The sequence below is a fragment of the Hibiscus syriacus genome, unplaced genomic scaffold (assembly GCF_006381635.1).
Source record: "Hibiscus syriacus cultivar Baekdansim isolate YM2019G1 unplaced genomic scaffold, ASM638163v2 tig00111105_pilon, whole genome shotgun sequence".
NCBI classification, from domain to species: Eukaryota; Viridiplantae; Streptophyta; class Magnoliopsida; order Malvales; family Malvaceae; genus Hibiscus; species Hibiscus syriacus.
This window is the reverse complement of record NW_024062987.1, coordinates 5,584,126-5,605,294: the sequence shown is the minus strand read 5'-3', so window position 1 is coordinate 5,605,294 and position 21,169 is coordinate 5,584,126. Positions and strand designations below refer to the sequence as shown.

At 33.2% G+C, this 21,169-nt stretch overlaps 2 protein-coding genes across 2 annotated transcripts; both read right to left on the bottom strand.

The window, feature by feature from the left end:
- Nucleotides 1-5,639: 5,639 nt before the first annotated feature.
- Nucleotides 5,640-10,379, bottom strand: LOC120153665 (E3 ubiquitin-protein ligase RFI2-like). Its single transcript, XM_039165576.1, has 6 exons — nt 9,810-10,379; nt 9,032-9,201; nt 8,550-8,608; nt 7,149-7,171; nt 6,673-7,051; nt 5,640-6,366 (listed from the first exon to the last, which is right to left on the bottom strand). Exons 1-6 carry the CDS (start codon nt 9,997-9,999, stop codon nt 5,892-5,894), a joined length of 1,296 nt encoding a protein of 431 aa, XP_039021507.1. The 5' UTR covers nt 10,000-10,379; the 3' UTR covers nt 5,640-5,891.
- Nucleotides 10,380-14,300: 3,921 nt separating this feature from the next.
- On the bottom strand, nt 14,301-17,644 carry LOC120153882 (26S proteasome regulatory subunit 6A homolog). The gene is made up of 10 exons (XM_039165748.1): nt 17,435-17,644; nt 16,944-17,060; nt 16,436-16,543; nt 16,082-16,273; nt 15,788-15,979; nt 15,440-15,558; nt 15,251-15,338; nt 15,052-15,171; nt 14,833-14,973; nt 14,301-14,693 (listed from the first exon to the last, which is right to left on the bottom strand). Exons 1-10 carry the CDS (start codon nt 17,549-17,551, stop codon nt 14,616-14,618), a joined length of 1,272 nt encoding a protein of 423 aa, XP_039021679.1. The 5' UTR covers nt 17,552-17,644; the 3' UTR covers nt 14,301-14,615.
- Between the last annotated feature and the right edge of the window lie 3,525 nt (nt 17,645-21,169).

Genomic DNA, 21,169 nt, shown 5'->3' with positions numbered 1-21,169 from the left:
ATTAATTGATTTAAGGGTAAATTATACATTTAGTGCTTAAACTATTAGTTTTTTTATTTTAATACCTAAACTTTCATTCGTTTCAAAACTATACCTAATGTTTACTTTTTGCTTCCTATTGGTATCTCATTGTTAAAAACTTAATAGAACTCTTACAACGTGACACTTTTTTATAGTTGAATTATATTATTCATCACTCAATTATCTTCTTACTCTTATTTTGGTCACTAAAGTTTATTTTTTTATTTTAATTACTTAACTTTCAAATTACTCCTACTTTAATCACTCCAACTTTCAAATTTAATTTATTTTATTTTATTTTATATATTAATAAAATAAAATATCATGTCACAAAAATTATTAATAAAATAAATTTGAGTGCTTAAAATATGAACAAAAGTTGAGTAACTAAATTAAAAAATTTTAAACTTTAGTGACCCAAATAGAAGTGAAAAGATAGATAAGTCTGTTCCATTAAGATTTTAACAAGAGTACTACAATGAAACAAAAAATAAACGTTAAGTATGATTATGAAACAAAAAAAAGTTTAATTGCTAAAACAAAATAAAATAGATAGTTTAGATACTAAACACATAAATTACTCTTGATTTAATAAGACTATGTATTAAATAATATATGTTTTGTTACTGAAGTTTTGGTAGGTTTATGTAATGGTTGTATTTGTATGTTGTTAAAATTATGTTAGTATTATTTATTATTTAATCTGATAATATTATATAGTCCGTATCTATTTTTAAAGAACAAATATATAAAATATTAACATTAAAAAATAATATTTTAAAAAAATAGTATAAATTTTAAAAAACTCAAACACATTAATATTAAGTGCTACACATTATATAATATATGTGATATTTAAAGTCGTATAGTCTATAATCGCATTGACAATAGACATCCACCCAAAAACACAACTGATTAAACCTAAGATTTTAAGAAGAATAAAATTATTTTTAATCACTTAGATCACGTAATGAGTTTTAATTTTTTTTTTTGTTATGCTCGTCGTTGAATCGTTACTAAACCTTGTAGTTATAGCTATGGCCTATGAAGTTTACATTAATATTGTGCTGATTGGTATATAAGTAAAACTATTAGACCTCCATTAATTGAAGGAAAACAAGCTGCATGTGTGAGTGTGAGCAATCATGCAGAACGAAATTCAGAACCTGCAACAAAAATTACAATAGTTTGCCCTTGCAGAACAAGAAATCAAAAGAGACAAATGGATTCAGTGTGTTTTTAAAGACATTCGCTGCCATGTTTTTGGACCCAAACAAGACTTTTATAGCATGTGACGAAATCTTTGTCCGCTTCATTTTTGCAGAATCTTCGAATTGTGTGCATTGCGTGTCCTAATAGTACACCCCCACCAGAAAAAGAAGAAGCTTTTTCATCATTTCATGTTCTCCCCCATTGCTTGCATTTTGAGGTTCTGAACCGAAATCTTCAATTCTCTACCTTCTTGTGTCTTTTTCAACTCCCAACACTCATTTGGCCCTTAACCAAAACCAAGGGTGGTGAAATCTGAGGCAAGAAGCCCAGGTGGTGCCATTTTGCTTAGGAAAAAATACACTCATTTTGACTCCCATTTTTGTAAAACTACACACGCCATCTTTGACAAACGTGACAGTCGAACCGTGTGTGTATTTTTCTCTTCACATGCTCCGTACAGTACTCTCCCCCAAGTCTACCACGCAAAGTACAATCAATCCCTTTGCATCTTTACCACGTCGTATTGGTCAAAATCCACTTCTTCAAAACTAAATTACATTAATCTTTCACTCCTCATAATATACAACCGCAAAACCTGCATTTATCAGACTATCTACCCTGCAACTAGATTATGAAATGCTTCTTGCCCAACAACCAGGAAGATTAAATATCGAGAGAGACTTATTACATATTTAATCTAAAAAATTAAAGAAGACAAAAGTTTATATTTACTTGAGTTTAAAAATATATAGAACTTAAATATTATTAGATCAAAAATTTTAAGAGGGACAGGATCTCTCCCATCCTCCATGTACCTTCGTCCCTAGTAACAGCAGTTCTTTAGGCCTGGTATATATTCGACATTGAATTGTTTGTATTTGTGGTTTAGGAAGCCTTGAGATATTTCAGATAGATCTACAAATGTGAAAAAAGAATAAGAATTTGTTGTTGCAAGTGAAGAGAGAAACCAGATTGAAGGGAGGGGTGTGAAAAACAAACAAAATGAATGAGACAAATGTATGCATATGATATCTTACCTTTAGCCATTGATCATCTGTAGTATTTCACAAGTGAGTTGAACTTGCAATGCAGATCGCCAATGGCAATGAGAGACGAAACAGAAAAGCTGAGGAACTCATGGTGGAGAAGGGGAGCACGTGCAAAGTTCACTTAGAAATAGCATGTGAAAATACCTGGGAAGGTTGCTAAACATGGAAACTTGCACGTGCCCTGCTTCTCCAACAAGAGGTACTCACCTGCAACCATGAAAACCCATCCAAGAAGTAGGTTTAAATCTACGAGTTGTGTGGAGAAAGCAAAGCAAGTGCCATGCATTTATAAACAAATTTCTCCAGAGAGACAGAGAGAGGTGTAAGATGAGTTACCGAGATTGAGTCTAGAAGTGGGCATTCTGACATGATATCTGTTTGAAGATTGCAAATTACAGATTTTTAATCCAATTGATTTGTATATTTGAATTCTGAGAACTTCAAGATGAAAGAATGATACAAACCAAGCACTCGCCATTATCATCATCATCAAAGCTGTGGGGTCCTACACTAGTTGGAATTTCCAATGCAATGAAAATGGTCTTGCAAAAAAATGACGAATTTGACATTACTCCCAGTAAATCTTATCCTTGCTGGGTTTTATAATTGCTCATCACAAATCCGTATTGAAACTTTAAAATTCTTGATCTCATCACCAGAGTTAACTTGTTAGACTAAACTTGGGTCCTTCAAATCTGTGTTTAAATAATAAAAAGATGAGGGTCTCGTCTGTTTAACTCACTGTCAAAACTCGAGTTTAATTTGCATTGCAGGGAAGAAAGAAAGGTCCTTTTCTCTCTACCTGGAACCCTGTTTTTCATTAATTCATGTCCAATACTTAACGTGTGAAGTTATATAGTATTAAAATCTGCAGAAATGAAGAAAAAAACATGAACCCTGACACGTAAATGAGTGAAATTTCTTCATCAATAACCGCCTTCACTTGATGATCCGACAGAGTTTTTAAGCATACATAATCATAAAATTAGTCACCAATGTTTGTAATATCCACTTTATCTCTATCTTTTAAAAAGTATTTAAAAGCATTCTTTTATCAAAATAACCCTTATTAAATAAAAAAAAATCATTAATTAACTAAGGATTAACATATATTACTGATGATTATTTTTACTAAAGTGATGACATTGTATGTATCAACTCACTAAAATTGATGACATAACATGTATCACCTCACCCAAAGTGATAATGGAACATGTATCACACTATAAATCAAGTAAATGTGAAAACATTATATCTTCAGTATGTGTTGATCGTTAATCAACTAATAATTTTCATCCAATAAAAATTATTTTTATCAAAAATTAAAATATCAAAACTAAAATGTTACAAAAACGTTGGGAGGTTATTTTTTTTTATCATTTTACATTTGAAGCATGCATGCCACTATAATTCAAATATGAATATCATCGATCGTGACAAATGTGATCTAAAACACGAATATAACATGTTTTTGATATCCGGCTACAAGTGTAATCCTCGACTATTCTCAAATATGAAGAAGGGGAATGGTGTGATGGGGTATGAAATATATAATGGTAATGGGGGATGAGACCTTAGCTTTTGGCAATGGCCAAACACAGGCAGAGAAATTGCACGTCGGAGGTTGCGTGTTGGACCCTTGTTTTTTTTATTACACATAAAGAGAGAGAAATGTATTTATTTTACTTTTTTTTTCTTGTTCAAAGGGGGAGTTTTAATGTGTGCGGCTTCAGTCCCCATGTAGAAATGATTCCCTGTCTTACATCATAAATGCTTTACCAAATCCGAAAGAAACCATCTGAAAGCAGCGCTGCTTTGTCCATCCCCATCTACATCTTGTATCCAAAATCAAAACCCTCTTCATTTCATCATCCCATAATGATCCAATAAGCCCTTTTTAGACCTATAACTCTTCATCTAATAATCTTATCAATTGTCATCGTTGGTAGTAGTTGATTTTTAAAATTTCCCTGTAACTCTTTTTAGACCTCCCAATTTTAAATATGATTTTTGTTTCATTGAAAAATATCCTGATGTTGATTAATTTAGGTTGAAATCCTTTGGTTACTTTGTTTTCGATATTCTACCTCTACCGTCAGATCATACTAAAACAGAACTATATAGTTTTTCTCATCAGGAAAAGCCCAATTACTATTAAGATTAAAAGAAGGAGCTATTGATCATAGAAAAAACCATGATCCAGAAGACGAACCTTGAAAAATCATCAAGAGAATCCTTTTTTCTTTCTCTTCTTTGAGCTTCTGTTTCTTTTTTCTTCTTTAGGTTCCTTTGTTGGTTTAGGGTTTGAATTTTTATGGAATATTGTTTTTGGTTTAGAGAATTTAAGGTTACTCAAATATTGATAGAACCAGGATAGACTTTTGCCGTTAAGATTCGGTAAGGGTGAAATACCTTTTAGAATCGAGAAACATTAGTGTCGAATGAAAGTATAAAATTCTTGAGTTATGATTCAAACGACTAAAAACCTGATCCATAATCATCCATAGTCGAAGTTAATTGAAACATACCAAATATGCTTGTGGCATACATTGACATATCTATAAGCAATTGTTTTTGGACTCGATTCTGGTCTCCGACAGGTACTCGTAACTTTTTCATTGATATTGGCTTCCTTTCCTTGAAGAGTCTTGAATTCATGCTCGAACTTTTTACAATTTACTTTGTAGTTTGATTGGAGCTTGGCAAAAAACAGCTTGAACTTCGGTTATTGATTAGAGATGGAAGTGCCTAACACGTTCTATCACAAGCATCTCACTGCTTGTCAAGATCTAGCTGTATTCCGAGCCTTCCTCGCGAGTATCTCGCTGTATTTGAAGTCGTAGCATGGTTTCTGGACCACCTTTTTTTAGTATGTTACTTTTCGTTTTCTCACAGGTAGTTTTTGTAATATTTCACATCGTCCATATTATGGCCGCCAGTGCATTCATCTCCTCGCATCGTCGATATTCTGGTCACCAGAGTATTCATCTCCTCGCATCGTCGATATTCTGGCCACCGGTCTATTCGTCTCCTCGCATGGCTCTGATAACTACTGTCGATGGGCAACCAAGAACATCAGACTTACCTCTTGAGCATGTTGTACTCTTTACTTAGCAAATTCAGGGTACTTGCGAGTGAACTAGTTTCATATTTGGACTTTGGCCAATCATGTAGTAAATTTCTAAACTTTCTAAGATTAGCTTAAACCATGAACCAGTTTGTTCGTTGTTGTTTCAACGTTATGGGTTTGGACCTAATGACTTCGAATTATGGAGGGGATGTTTAAAGCATTAACCCATTCGGAAATGACATTAGTGTTTAGATTTTAAGGCATACTTTAAGCTTAAATGCCACTTGTACTATCAAGCATGTTTTTTTCCTTAATTTTTAATTTTATATCCTTAAAGCCGAAGTAGATGAAGTGAGTACAGCACACCGCCATGGCTACCAAAAAACTGTTTTTTTGGGCCACTTACACAGTTTTTCAGCCTGTCTGGATTAACAGACTCGAGCATTCGCACATCAATGTCACTAAACATACATAAATGGTTTCATTCATAGTAGATATCGTTTGCTTTACCCAAGAGGTGGGTATAAAGGAAGAAATCACTATGAATGTCTTTGCGACTCGGATCCGTGTCTTTGGCGGAAGATGCTTGGTCTTATGCCAGGATCCGAACCGCTGGTTGCAGCCTCGTGGAATGCAACCCACCCCGAATCTCTGTCGACTTGGTTTAGTGAAAATGAAGACAACTGATCTCTTTCCCAAGCATGGAAGTGAGCTGACACAGGGTTTTCTGGATCTTGAAAGTTGTGACCGCCGGAAGTACCTGATGCAACGAAATAGAAGCCACTTGTATGGTCGGATGATGAAGCCACCGGTCCAACATAAGCCTGACTTCTACGGCTTCTTGACCTAGGGGAGCTGGAAATACTGGGAGTCTGTAATGCTGGCAAAGTGCTAGAGTGATGGTGTTGATAGTATGCCTGAAGTGCTTGAACTCTATCACGGGTCTGGGCATTGCTACCATGGTAAGCAGGTATAAACGAGGCAGGAGCCGCATTTGCTGCTCTAGCACCAGAACTGTGAAAAACATAATCCGTTTAATCTATATATGCTTAGAAAATGCAACTGTCAAATGTTATATATTTCGGAATGATATTTTAGTCAAAAAAGTGAAGCAGCAGATAATAAAATCAAGCTCTTATATTTTCGCAATGTCCGACTCTAGTCCTTTACTAGGGGAGGGGAGAGAGAGGAGTTTACGTGAGGAAACATTGCTTGCATCTGGAAAATGGATGCTGAACAGAACAGAATAACAAATGGATGCGCATAAAAGAGCAGTGAAAACCCAATCGGATAATCAAAGTCAATTATGTTGAGCCATACCTGTGGCCAACAACAAATGGATGCATAAAAGACTCCGGTCTTGGCATATCCGAACCATTCATGGCCAGCCTTTGACTGACAGATGGAATTGAAGGTTGATCAGAACTACCAATTTGACGGGTAGATGTGGAGAATGGAGGGGAATGGTGCTCCCAACTATGATAATGGAGATCCATTGCAGGAAAAGCATAAGAGGTAGGTATCTCACTAGGCACTGATGGACCATTCCAGTGACCATTGAAACTATAACTATCTGAAACATTTCCACTGGAATTTGAGGACGAGGGATGAATCATTGGCCCAACGTAAGCTATATATGGACGAGTAGCAGATGATGAATGTTCTGAGAAGATAGCATGTTGTCCCACTAACTCATGATCTGCATTCCAATATAACCCATTTCAGAATACCAAGTCTCTTCACTATAAAATCCATAAACAAACATTACTCGAGAAAAAAGAAAGGAAATGTCTTACATGTTGAGGAAAACTCTCCTTGCCTGAAAAAAAGAAAAACAAAATCAGAACGTGTTAGGGAAAGAAAATAATTGAAACTTGACCTTGGCAAGAAAACTAAGCAAACAAAATGTAATGATAGGCATAAAGAATGAAATGGTATGTTTCAATATGGAAGAGTTGATGACAATAAACTTAAAAAAGGTTTTTCTGACGGGGGGGAACTATAAGCATATTGTTCCTTCCACATAGAGGTGGCAAACAGGTCATTCACATCGAGTTCGGTTCGGGTCATTTCGGTTTATACTTAATTCGGGTCAGGTTTGGGTCGGATCGGGTCATTTCGGGTTTAGGTTTTATTCGGATCTATAGTAATTCGAGTTGGGTCCGGATAGGGCCAGGTCATTTTGGTTTCGGTTTTATTCGGATCTATAGTAAGTTGGGTCAGTTCGGGTATCGGGTCGGGACAAATCGGATCGGTTGATTTTCGGATCAGGTTAATATCCGATCGATTATTTTCGGCTTGGGTCAACTTTGGATCTTCATGTCAATTTAGGTTGAGTTAGGTATAAGTTAAATCAAGTATATATAGAATTATTGATATATTTTTGTAAAAAAATTGAGTTTGGGCAAATTAAATTCAGGTTATTTTCGGTTCGGTTGCTTTCGGTTTGGGTTGCTTTCGGTGCGGGTTACTTTCGGTTCGGTTAAATTCGGGTCAGTTTCAATTCGGATCGGGTTACTTTCAGGTCGGCTTCAGTTTGATTCGGTGTTTTGGGGTTTTGGGTCAAATTTGGGTCATCATGTTCGGGTCTATTTTGGGTCTCGGTCTGGGTAAATCGGTTTGGGTAATCAGTTTCAGGTCAGATTTGCCACGTCTACTTCCACAGAAATAAACAATATGGTGTGGTTATGTCGAGATGCTATGCTCCATTAATTTAAGCTTAGGAAATTCTTCTAGTGCAACTAAGTGGTCTGGTGCCTAATAACTCTTTAAATTTTTAGCTATTTTGCTCACGTATCTCATGCAGAACAAATTTGCAATTGACAGAGAAACAATCAAGATACAGTTAAATGTTGGGTCTCTAGAGATAATTTTCAGATTCGAGGCCGTCTTAAAATACTCATACATCGATTTCAATAGTCACATCTACGACTTGATTGAGTTCCAATGCAGTGACACCACAATTATAAGCACAGGATTAATGTTTTTCTTCAATTTCGTAAATCAGTTTCTAACTAAGAAGATGACAACTCTCTCTCCTTTTGCAGCTATCTACAACAAAGATTGACCCTAAACATACACAAAAGTGTAAGGTGGAGTACATTTGATGTGAAGAGAAGACAACTGACCACCATATCACAGCATAAAGCTTTAAGTAGAAAACTATTCGGATTGTAATAATGTGAGGTAATGCTTACTCGAATGACAAAGGAAGTCGTGCTAAGCTTCCAAATGGACACCAATGGACTCCAAATGACTACAAACACAATAAAAAGCCAAAACAAGCAGTAAATATATTTCAATTCAACTCATCTGTCAGTCTAAAGTGTACAAAATAAAGAGCCAAAGAAAGCAAACAACAAAAACTACCATTTGAGACATGACTGTATAGATTTGCAAAGCTGTGTATGGAGACTAATGCAATTTTATAATCAGCCAAATTTTCCTTTGGGCGGAAATTATTGAACTTTAACAAACCTTGAAATGATTTAGTAAAAGAATTTTGGTTTATTAACGAGGAGATAAAAAAATCAAATCATTCATAAATCAATGAAAAGGATAGTGGTCTAACAGAAATAGGGAGAGGGCAAGGAATGAGAAGGTTAAACACATACTTTTGGTATGCCATGAATGCTGAAACAGTATGTAAAAAATTTGCACAGCAATGTTGCTCCAATACCATTTCAGAGAAACTTAAATCATAAAGGTCCTCATCATGTGTGAATTCATCCACACTAAATTCCGGGTGTGAACGGCTACCACTGGCATAAAACCATTGACCTTTTTCAATTTTCCTACAATTAGGACATTGCATTGCACCCTTTATATTGAATGCTGAACCAATGCAATCTGAAAACAATAATTACAAAACGTATAAGTTAACGATTAGAACCTTCAAAATGAATTTCAAGCAATCATTTTCTTACACCGTCTGCCAACTACAACAATAACGCGGCTCAACTTATGTCCATCGAGTAGCCATCTTTCAAGTTGTAGCTCAAAAAAATACATTGATAAACCGAGTATCATCAAAACTACAAACATAGTTTTCTTCTAATCTGATACCCTTCTGCTAATAATCTAGGGAAACCGATTGCAAAGAAGAAGTCACTAAGATCATCCAATCAGCCAAAGCAATAGACCCGAAAAAATAAAAGAAATATTGCAACATATAAACACCATTAGATTGAGCCTCATTAAACTAGATATATTATTCATGAAGATAAATTTTCGTTGTCAGCTGAAAGAATAGCAAAGATTAAATTTAAAAAAAAAAAATTAATGACCTAACAAGATGAAAATCTATGGTTTTCTCATTTACATCATCAAATAAACCAAAATTAAAGACATCCTAGAAACTAGATAAGCATACATAAACCCAGATCTTAACATCCCGATATTCATAGGAAAAATATGTCCAGACGAAATCAGCTTCAAATTTAGGCAATTTGACTTACCCAAGTGAAATTGGTGACCACATTGAAGATTAGCCCATGATCGATCTCCATTATCAGTAACTATTTCGAGGCAAATCGAGCATGAAACCGAACCGGGGGACTTCCCTCCATTTCGGCAATCAGCACCATCGCCGTCTCCGCAACCATCACCCACCACCACATCATCTCCACCATTACTCTTTAATCCCATAATTAAAACAGTTATAAACTTAAAAATTAAAGGACCTCCCGAATCTCAATTTTCTGAGGCTAAATTCCATAAAATTGATTTTTAAAATAAAATTAGCCCCTTTTCCTTCCCCTCCTCCTCCTCCTCCTCCACCAATTTACCAACACAACCTCCGATTCCAACCTGATAAAATTACCCCCCAGATAAGAAAAGGAAAAGAAAGAAAGCTTCACGCCGTCTAAAATTCCTTTATTGATTGACCATAGAAGAACACAAATTTTAGATTTTCTTTTTTTGGAAGGCTGATTGGAAGATAAAATTGGTCTCTTATTTTTCCTTCGCTTTCGTTTCTTTTCTAATTCAATTCATTCTCTCTTATTTTCTCTGCTTCCGGGGAGTTACCGCTCGGATTCTTTCTTCGAGTTGACATAGATTATTGCGCAAAAATTATATAAAATAAAGATCAAAGAATATAAATAGTCACCAAACTTTTAGGGAACTTGCATTTTGGTCACTCAACTTTTGAAACTTGTAATATAATCATTAAACTTTTAGTTCGTTTTCAATTAGGTCTATATCATTACCTCTCTTTAATTTTTAATGACGTGACACTTAACTGTCCTTAACTCTCTGACATGGTAGCTTCTTTTCTCCATCTTCTTCCAGCTTCTTCTTCTTCCTCGTGGTAGCTTCTTTTCTTCTTTTTCTTGCAACTTCTTCTTCTTCTTCAAAACTTTAACTAATCATTTACAAATCAAAAACACATATTTATAGTAAAAATCAAAACTTTTCAATCCAAAAGAGAAAATAGATAAAAACAATAACACAACAATCATGTAAATATAATGAAAATCATTACCATGTTTACGCTTATAAGGAAGTGTTCCCACCTCAAGCAACTTAGCAATTTCATGAGTTATTTCTCTCTCTCTATTTTCCTAAGAAAAATCATTTTCTCTTTACTTTCCCGGGAAAAAAACTGATTAACTCTTGCAAGAAACACTTGCTTTTAATATATTTTAAATTAAAAACTTATGGTTTTTTAGTTGTAAGAAATTGATGGCAGCAAAAAAGCAACGGCTTATACGTCAAGCACCATATATCCTTATTATTCAATTGGAGGTGATTTACATAATATCTTTGAAGTTTTCATTCCGATTTTATAGTTTCTTGTGTTAGTCTTTATTATAATTATTTATGGAGTAAGCAAGTTAATTGTTAGATTGTTATGCCAGAGATTTGAAGGAATACTTGGTATGAAGATTGATAGGCTTATTACATTTGATGAGGTTTTTGTTCTTTAAAGCTTCATGTCCAAAGCAAGTCAGGTTTGTTAAGAAGTTGGTTTTACGTATAAGTTTTTGTGGGCGGTACCAATTGCTGCATTATATGAATTATAGTATGAGCATTTCATTTGCTTGTGTAGAATAACATTAAATGATTTATTGTCCGAAAGGAAACCATCATAAGGAATGATGGATTTTCTTGCAAAGTTAATTAATTTTTTTCTTGAGAAAGTAGAGAGAGAAGTTGATTTTTTTTAGAAAAATAGAGAGAAAAAAAAGAATCCAAGAAATGGAAAGGCTTTGGATATGAGATTTGAAGAAGAATAAGAAGTTGCAAAAAGAAAGAAAGAAGAAGCTGCAAGAAGAGGTAGGAAAGAAGCTGTCACGTCAGAGAGTTAATGGCAGTTAAGTGTCACGTCAGTAAAAACTAACAGAACATAACGATAGGGACCTTATTGAAAATGAACTAAAAGTTTGATGATTGTATTGCAAGTTTCAAAAGTTGAATGACCAAAATGCAAGTGTCCTAAAAGTTTGGGGACTATTTATATACTTTATCCTAAAATAAACTACATGTTTATCACCTAAACTATTAGTTCTATTTTATTTAGTATATAAATTTTTATTTATTTCAAAATCATATTTAATTTTTTATTTTTTATTTCATTTAAGTAGCCATCGTTGAAAATTTAATGGTTGTATTTTTATGCATAAATTACAATATTCATCATTCAATTATCTTCTAACTCTTACTTTGGTCATTAAAGTTTAAAAAAATTCACTTTAACTACTTAACTTTCAAATTGCTCTTGGTTTAATCACTCTAATTTATTTTATTAAGGATTTTTATTGTTTGACATTTTTTTATTATTATTTTATTAATATATAATTAAAATAAAAAAATAAATTTAAAAGTTAGAGTTATTAAATTATGATTAAAAGTTAAGTATTTAAATTAAAAAAACTTAAACTTTAATATCAAAATAAGAGTGAGAAAATAATTGAGTGATGAATGATATAATTTACCCATAAAAATGTACCACGTGTAACCATTCTCGTAAGTTTTTAACTGTGAGATATCAAAACAAAACAAAAAGTAAATATTCTCATAAGTATGATATAATTAAAAAGTAAACAAATGAAAGTTTTAGTACTAAAATGAAAAATTGATAGTTTGGGTACTAAGTGTACAGTTTACCCAAATATATATATCATAATATTATTTTCAATAGAATAAATGGAAAATTTTATAAGTAAAACTTTGTATTCTTATGGTAGGTTTGTTTCACTAAAATAAAACATTTTTTTAGTGATTGGTCAGTGAAAAACAGAAAGTTAATATAATTTATTTTTTTAATAAACAAAATTTCCCTTGCATTTTTTAAAAAATGACTTGTGGTTTGATTTTCATAAGTTATTTTCTAAAATAATATTATTTTAAAATAAAATATTTAATAGTAATATATTATTTTACTATTATTTTAAGAAAATAATTAATTATTAAAATACATTTATTAATAGTTTTAATAATATAATGTAATATTTTTAATGTTATAATAATATATTAAATTATACTATAGTAATATATGATATTATATTTTTATTTTAATAATATATACTAAATTATTAATAAAATTGATTTATATATTAATTTCATAAAATAATATTATTACATTATTAAATATTTAAAATATATTTATCAATTATAGAATATAATTTAATATAATTTTAAAATTATAATAATATTTTTATTTTAATAAGTAGTTAATATAATTAATAGTATAATATTCTTAATATAATAAATAATTAATGTAATTTATAAAAAAAATTATTTTAATAAAATATATTAATAATATTATTTTTTTTTTCTATAAAATTATAAAAAATATATTCGTTAAGCTCGAAATGATCAACCGAAAACCTCCAAGAGGGGTGAATTGGCTTTTAAAAATATTTGATGTAGAAGCAATAAAAGATAGAAAAATTGGCACAACTATATATAGTGGTTCGACTTCTCAATCAAGTCTACATCCACTACCTTAGCTTCATACCAAGGATTTTCTAACAAATTTACTAATTTGTTCTTTCTTTTTCTAGGATCAAGAGTAACATTTACAATTTCTTAGCTTTTCAAAGGTTAAGCTAAAATCACTCCCTTTATACAAAATATAAGAAATGTAAACAAAAATGGCAAGATTAAAACCTAGATGGAACGATAACCAAGTTTTAAGATTTCATTAGTTTTTATCAAACTTACGTTTAAAAAAGGCCTAAATATACAAAATGTGCCCAACTTATGTCCTTTTTTCAGTTTAATGCTTAATATTTATTTTGTTCCAGTTTCATTCCGTTACTCAAAATGGGTTAAGCATGTTAAAATTTGGCCGTTAAGTGACACGTGTCACACTTTAAAAATTTTTATTTAAAATTTAAAATTTAAAATTATATATATTATTTAAAAAGAAAACACAAATTTTAAATAAACCTAAAACTTTGAAAACATTCATTTCAACTATTAAAACCACGCCGACCATCGTTTTTTGCCGTCGACTATCACTTTTTGCCGTCGACCAAGCTCCACCGACCTCCCATTCCCTCGACTACCAAAACTCCCATAAAAGTGTGACTGATCAACGGCCAATCGATGATGATTCAATGTTTTATACCCCAAGAACCCTAGGATGAAATTCGTGATCTAATGCGATTTCGATAGCAGATCAGTCACAATTTCATGGGAGTTTTGATCATTGAGGGGAGTAGAAGTCAATTGAAGCTTCGTCAATAGCAAATGGGGACGATCAACATGGTTTTAATGGTTAAAATAAAGGCTTTCAAAGTTTTGAGTTTATTTTAAAATTTATGTTTTCTTTTTAAATAATATATATAATTTTATTTTTTTTAATTTTAAATAATTTTTTTTTAAATTACCAGGTTGTGACACGTCACTTAACGGCCAAACTTAACATGCTTAACCTATTTTGAGTAACGGAATGAAACTGAAACAAAATAAATATTAAGTACTAAACAGAAAAAAAAGACATAAATTGGACACCTTTTGTATATTTAAACCTTTTTTAAAGGTAAGTTTGATAAAACTAATGAAATCTTAAACTTGTTATCGTTCCATCCGGGCTTGAATCTTGCCATTGCTGATTGGTTGTGTAATTGTAGTACATATGCAGCCATCCTTTTCAATGATGATTTAAGTATTTTTTTCCCCAAAAAACTAGTGTACAAAAGCATGGCAGTCTTCAAATATAACAGCAAACTGCAAACCTAAGACGATATAATTGGACATATTCCCCAACAGCATGATGCCATGTCTCCCAGCGAAATGTTGTCTCTGTCTGATTAAGCGTAGTAATTTAGGCTCGCCTTCTTCTTTGCTTGTACCTGAACGATACCTTCATTGAAATCTTCATGGTTGACCTGTAAAACAGATTGATCCAAAACAAATTTTAATATGCACAGCCCTCCAGATGCACACCCAACCCCCATTCACTATGAAAGCTCTTCTTGCCAAAAATAAATTTCAAGATAATAAACTCCAAGAAGATTACAACTGCACCTCAGTTGCATCACGGCGAAGAGCTAGCATGCCGGCCTCAACACAAACAGCTTTCAGTTGTGCTCCATTGAAATCATCTGTCGACCGAGCAAGCTCCTCGAAATTCACATCTGGATGGACATTCATCTTCCTTGAGTGGATCTACAAAATCAATGCAAGTATTCAGTATAATTCATCCCAGGTTAGAATCCAACCAAGTGGTGGCCCTCAAAGTCATACCTGAAGGATTCGAGCTCTTGCTTCTTCAGTGGGATGTGGGAACTCAATTTTACGATCCAGTCGACCAGAACGCATCAGAGCAGGATCAAGAATATCAGCTCGGTTAGTTGCTGCTATGACCTACAATACATTCATCAAATAAAAATAGATCACTCATATTTTAGCAAATAAATAACCAAAAAATCACGCCAAGGCAAACCTTAATGCGTTCATCACTGCTGAAGCCATCAAGCTGGTTGAGCAGTTCCAACATTGTCCGTTGAACCTCCCTATCTCCACTCACCTCACTGCAAATTATAACAGGCAGATCAAGAATCAGTATCCACAAATAAATGCCACTACAGGCCTCAACAAATTTACTTTTGAAGAAATTAAGATATGACATTACCTATCAAAACGCTTTGTGCCAATTGCATCAATTTCATCAATAAAAATGATGCAAGGAGATTTTTCTTTTGCAAGCTGAAAAGCATCACGTACAAGTTTTGCACCATCTCCAATAAACATCTACATGCATTACATTTGTGTTACTTAATATAGAGCCTAAGCATGCCAACATAAAATCAAAACATAATGTGGTTATATATTAAATAAAACTACTTTGTTACTCACAAATTTTCTATAACGTTCTATAAACCAAGGAGTATGGCAAAAAAATATTTGCAATATTAATTGAAAGGAGTAGACAAGGTCGAAATTACAGTGAAGTAAGCTGAAAGGATACAAGACTTAATACCTGAACCAGTTGGGGGCCTGCTAGCTTCAGAAACGTAGCATTGGTCTGTGCCGCACAAGCACGAGCCATCAGTGTTTTTCCAGTTCCAGGAGGTCCGTATAAGAGCACTCCCTTAGGTGGGCGAATGCCTAGCTTTTGAAATCGTTCTTTATGAGTCATGGGCAACACAATGGCCTCAACTAGTTCTTGGATCTGATCCAGGAACAAGCATAAGAAAAACAACATTTAACAATAAATTAACAGTTATGAAATAATATTCTTAGAGAGAGGAAGTGGGAATTTAAAAAACTTTGCCTGCTTCTCCAAGCCACCAATATCATTGTAATCCTCAGTTGGCTTCTCATCAACCTCCATAGCCTTTACTCTGGAGTCATACTCAGATGGTAAAGTATCCAATATCAAGTAGCTGTCTTTGTTGACCCCAACCAAATCACCAGGTTTCAATTTATCAGGGTCAACAAGTCCAACCACGGGTAGAAAGATGGTCTGTAGTAATTAAAAAACAAGACATGGTGAAACCAATTTTTCTTTTCAACAATATCAAGAAAATCTTAATTTGATATTTGATAACTAATTTCACTAGAGAAAACAGAACAGATTATCAAATTTCCCATAAGTAGGAGATAAGAAATCATGCCCTTCCATTACCTGACGAGTAGAAGTTTTCAGCACAACACATTTGCCCTTTCTTTGCGAGTCTAAATCAATGTTGGCACCATCCTCCTCTGCCTCATCTTCAGGATTCATCTCCAATATCTGAAAGAAATTGTAATTAAAATTAAAGCCCCCAAGCAGACACCATGCGACTCCCTACTCTTCTTTTTCCTTCAAGTACCCTATGTTCCTCACCCATGACCCATGTCAAGGCATATTTTCGAATATGGGCATGGGATATGAAACTCCAAGTGCATTAAAATACTTTTTAAAAATAAAAATATATCAGAATATAGAAAGCATAAGGTTGCTTATCTATGATATAACTACATCAGTAATGGCTCATTATTCATCTGCTACTGCTACCCATTTGAATACTCTTTTAAGGATGTTCAAATTCATAATCATATATACCCGTGCAAAATCAATAGAATATCACAGGAACACAGTTTACACAAATGAAGAAGAAAGAACGAAAGAAAAAAAATGATGCAAGATTTACCTCAACAATGTTGCCGACCAAGTAAGGCAGCTGTTTGTTAAGCTTAATCTTCTCTTGATTCTCCTTAATCTTTTCCTTGTATGAATCCAACTCGAGATTTGTCCTTCGCATCTCATCCTTCAAACCCAGAAACCAATTAAAACAAAAATCAGAAAATTCACGCTAAATATAGCTACATTCTTCCGAAAGACCAAAAGTTTTTGGTGTAACAGAAACTGTTTAGCTTCAAGCAAGAAGATTTCACATTTCTAATAGAACCATGAAATTTACCACTAAACTAAAGAACCTTCCCTTAACAAATTCTTAGGTTTAATCAATATCCAGAACAAAGATCTGACTAACGTCGTGTAATTGAAAGACGACATTTTATTAAAATTGATAGTCGTGGATTTAAAAACCCTGAAACTAGAACAAGAACCTTAAAGACATACGAAACAAATAATAATAATCAACAGATATAGAGATGGGGGAGATCAAGGGTGGAGAAGGACCTTGAGAATTCGAATCTCATTATCAAGAAGACGGGAAGCTCGGACGATATCATCGGTGGTCATGGAAGCCAACTGGTCTTCTTCAAAGGTCGAATCTTCCACCATAGCGGTCGCCATCGGTGTCGGTTTTCAAGAACGGAGATTTCAATCGAGAGATGAATCTGAGAAAGTATAGAAAGCAGTTCAAATGGAGAAAAAGGAGAGAGGCGGAGAGATCAGGAAAAAGAGAAACAAATGAAGATCTTTATACTTTTCTTGTTCGCGAAGAAAAGGAAGACATCGTAGGCGATGAATTGTTCATTTAGTCGTTCACCGAATAAAATAAAGGGTAAAGTATAGTAATGGTCTATTACATTTTCTAAAGATTTCATTTAGGTCCTTCAACTTTTAAAACTTGTAATACAATCCTCTAATATTTAATCCGTTTGCAATATGGTCCCCAAAGTAACCGACCGTTTAACACCGTTACACTGTCGTTGGTACATTTGCAATATGGTCACTAAACTTTTCAGGCACTTGCATTTAGGTCCCCTAACTTTTAAAACTTGCAACACAATCCTCAATTTCATTCTAAACCCCAAATACCTTTTCGATCTTGAATTTCCTTTTTTGCTTCTCTCTTCTCATTTCCAGTGTAACTTTTCAGTCGGGGATGCATGAGAAATTCTAATATAACTTTGAATTATGTGGAGGTATTGACTTGAATAAGGGTTCATTGAGAAAACACCTGACCAAGAGACTATCGGGACCATCAACGATTCAAGGTGTAATGTTAGATACAGGTCATCTCAAGTGAAGCATAGATGTTCGATGAAATGCTTGTGAGAAAAAATGGGGTTAGAAATGCAGAGTTAACAAATACTACTAAGATGAACTAAGTATCATTGTTGAAAGTCACCAACAAAGCTGGAATTATTTTGTATAAATGACATATAATAATTTCTTCGTTTCATCATTGTGGTTAAAGATTTTCCAACAGATGATCAAATATAATGAATCTCAAACAGCGCATTTACCTCTCAGCCTCTTTCGCTCACATACACTTTCGTTTGATTTTTGTTCTTCAATTTTCCGCCATGTAAAATTGTAAACCAAGCAGTCTATCTTTCAGCTTTTTATTTACAAAGAAAAATGGAGGAAGAATTACTGGAACACAATACCGGTTGTGTTTATTTCTTAGCCTTTCCCCTCACTTGCAAGAAGGTATTTATTTTCTCTTTGGGCTATCCGGAAGTAAGCTTTTCCTATTTCGCACTTTCCCATTTTCAGCTCGCATTGTGTGTTTTTTTGTTGACATTTTTATGTTTCTGGAACTGAATGTCAATGATCTGGATATTCAGTGTTAGTTTTGAACCAAAACTATCTAATTTTTTTTCTTTCTTCTTAATAAAAACTTTTAGTACTCCTTATTAAAGATATTTAGTCCATCAGAATAGAAGTGAAAGAGGGGCATATGCTAAATTTTTTTGATCTTCTTGTTTGGTTTTTCTTTAAATCAGGGAATTAGTTGTGAGTATCGACATAGTGAAATCGTCAGGCTCAATCCGAGAGACTGTTGGTACTAGTTTACTGGGAATTGTATTGATCTGACCTGTGATTTTCGACGTCCTGTGAGCTCGTATTCTTTTTAATAAGTTCATGTTGATTATGAGATTGGTATATCGTGAACGAATTGGATTTTTTACATGTTTTGGAAATTGAGGAATGTGTTTCAAGTTTTAAAAGTTGGGGGACCTAAATGTGTAACACCCCCAACCCGTACCCGACCCGGATACGAGTCTGAAGTGTCACATTGACTTTTCAAACTTTGACACTTAAAGAAAAACAGGAAAATTTTACACTTTCATTAAAACAAAAATACGTTAATTTACATAAAAGATACCACAAAATACAAAATTGACCAGAGCATTCGTAATTAACAACTTATTACATGCCAACACTCTATACACAACCAAAATATCTACTTTGTCAATTACTTCTGATCTGATCTTTTAGTAGTGATGTTGTCCTTACCACTTCTATTACTGCTCTTCTTGTTTCTTGGTACCTACGTGTAAATCACTTACACTCTAAGTCATAGACTTAGTGAGGCATAATATAAATATATAGATATAACAATGCATTCATGAACATGCATTCTTACCATATGATCATGACCTCTTAATTTGCATGCATCTATTACACTATAACATATATGATGGTGACATGCACATATAAAACATATATTCTTATGCTAATTCCACTTTAATTTATCTTTGGATTGCCCATGTACATTAATGAGAACATAAGGTGCGCGAGTACACAGAGGTTGTGCACAATGCTGTCACCACAGCTCGAATAAAATCCTACTATGGGCACTAAATATTTATCCCGAAGGAATACTATGTCCTGAAGGACCACTGATAATCCCTCGACTCTTGGCATGCCAATTATACCTACATCTCTCATATTAAATAACATGGGCTTAATTATAAATACATTTCTCATTCCATATCTCTTTCATCACTGTCCATGTAAACACATAAGTCATTTCATATGATCATTTCCATTATTTCACATACCTGGAAGGATTCTTTGATAATGGCATTCATTCATATAATATCATGTTAAATCATGAATGAAAAAAGCATGGAATCACTATAATGTTAACACACATATATATATATATATATATGTATGCATGTGCGTGAATATGGAATCATAAATTCAATGATAAAAGATAGACTTATCGCAAGTCTTATCTCAATTATATTTCATATAGGATATGCACTCACCTTGGCCTTGCTTGTTTTGACTTGATCTTAATCCTTCGTTTGTTCCGGAATGAAATTACGTTCTATATCTACATAGTAATACATTGATACTAATCAGTATACTTATTAATATATTCTAAACTATCACTCCTTAGGCTAAAAAGAAAACTATTTTCATCTTTTAATGAAGGTATGCATCGATGCACTACACCATGTATCGATACATCCCTTGACGGGTGCATCGATGCACTATCTATGCATCAGTACATAAATCCCATTCGATGTTTGTATTTTAAGGGGGTGCATCGATGCACTACTTGTGCATCGATACACTGATGGCATTCGATGTTTTTATTTTAAAGGAGTGCATCGATACACTTTATGTGCATCGATACTGTAACATCCCGAAATACGGGTCAGTGACTAAAATGAGAATTTTTTTAAATTTGGTGATAAAAGTAAAATAATTTAATAGTTTAATAACTTATTGGAATATAGTTGAATGTTGTTTGGTAATTATTGAATGAATTAAAGGGCAAATTGGTCATTTGATAAGAAAGATATTTTCCCCTTTTATAAGAATGAATCACGTGGGGGAAAAGAAAGAGTTATCTGGGAAACTCTCTTCTTCATCTTCTTCTTTCTCCCGTATCTCCAAGCTCAAAGGTAAGTTTGTGATTTCTTGATTATTTGTTGATTTAAAGGTTGGGTTATGATCACTAGATGATAATTAAGCTTAAGGAAAGTTTAATTTGTTCTTAAACAACAAGATAAAATATATATGAGAGATTAAAGATTTGGAGTTCATGAATGAAATCTTGGAATAGAGTTCATTACTCATATTGGAAGACAAATTTGACTTGTCATCCACTTAATTAAGGGATATGATACTTGACCTAGAATTGAATTTAGAACAAGTAGAAAATTTAGTATGATTCTTGGATTTCATATGGAAGATAGAATTTTGAGTTTAAAGAAGTGA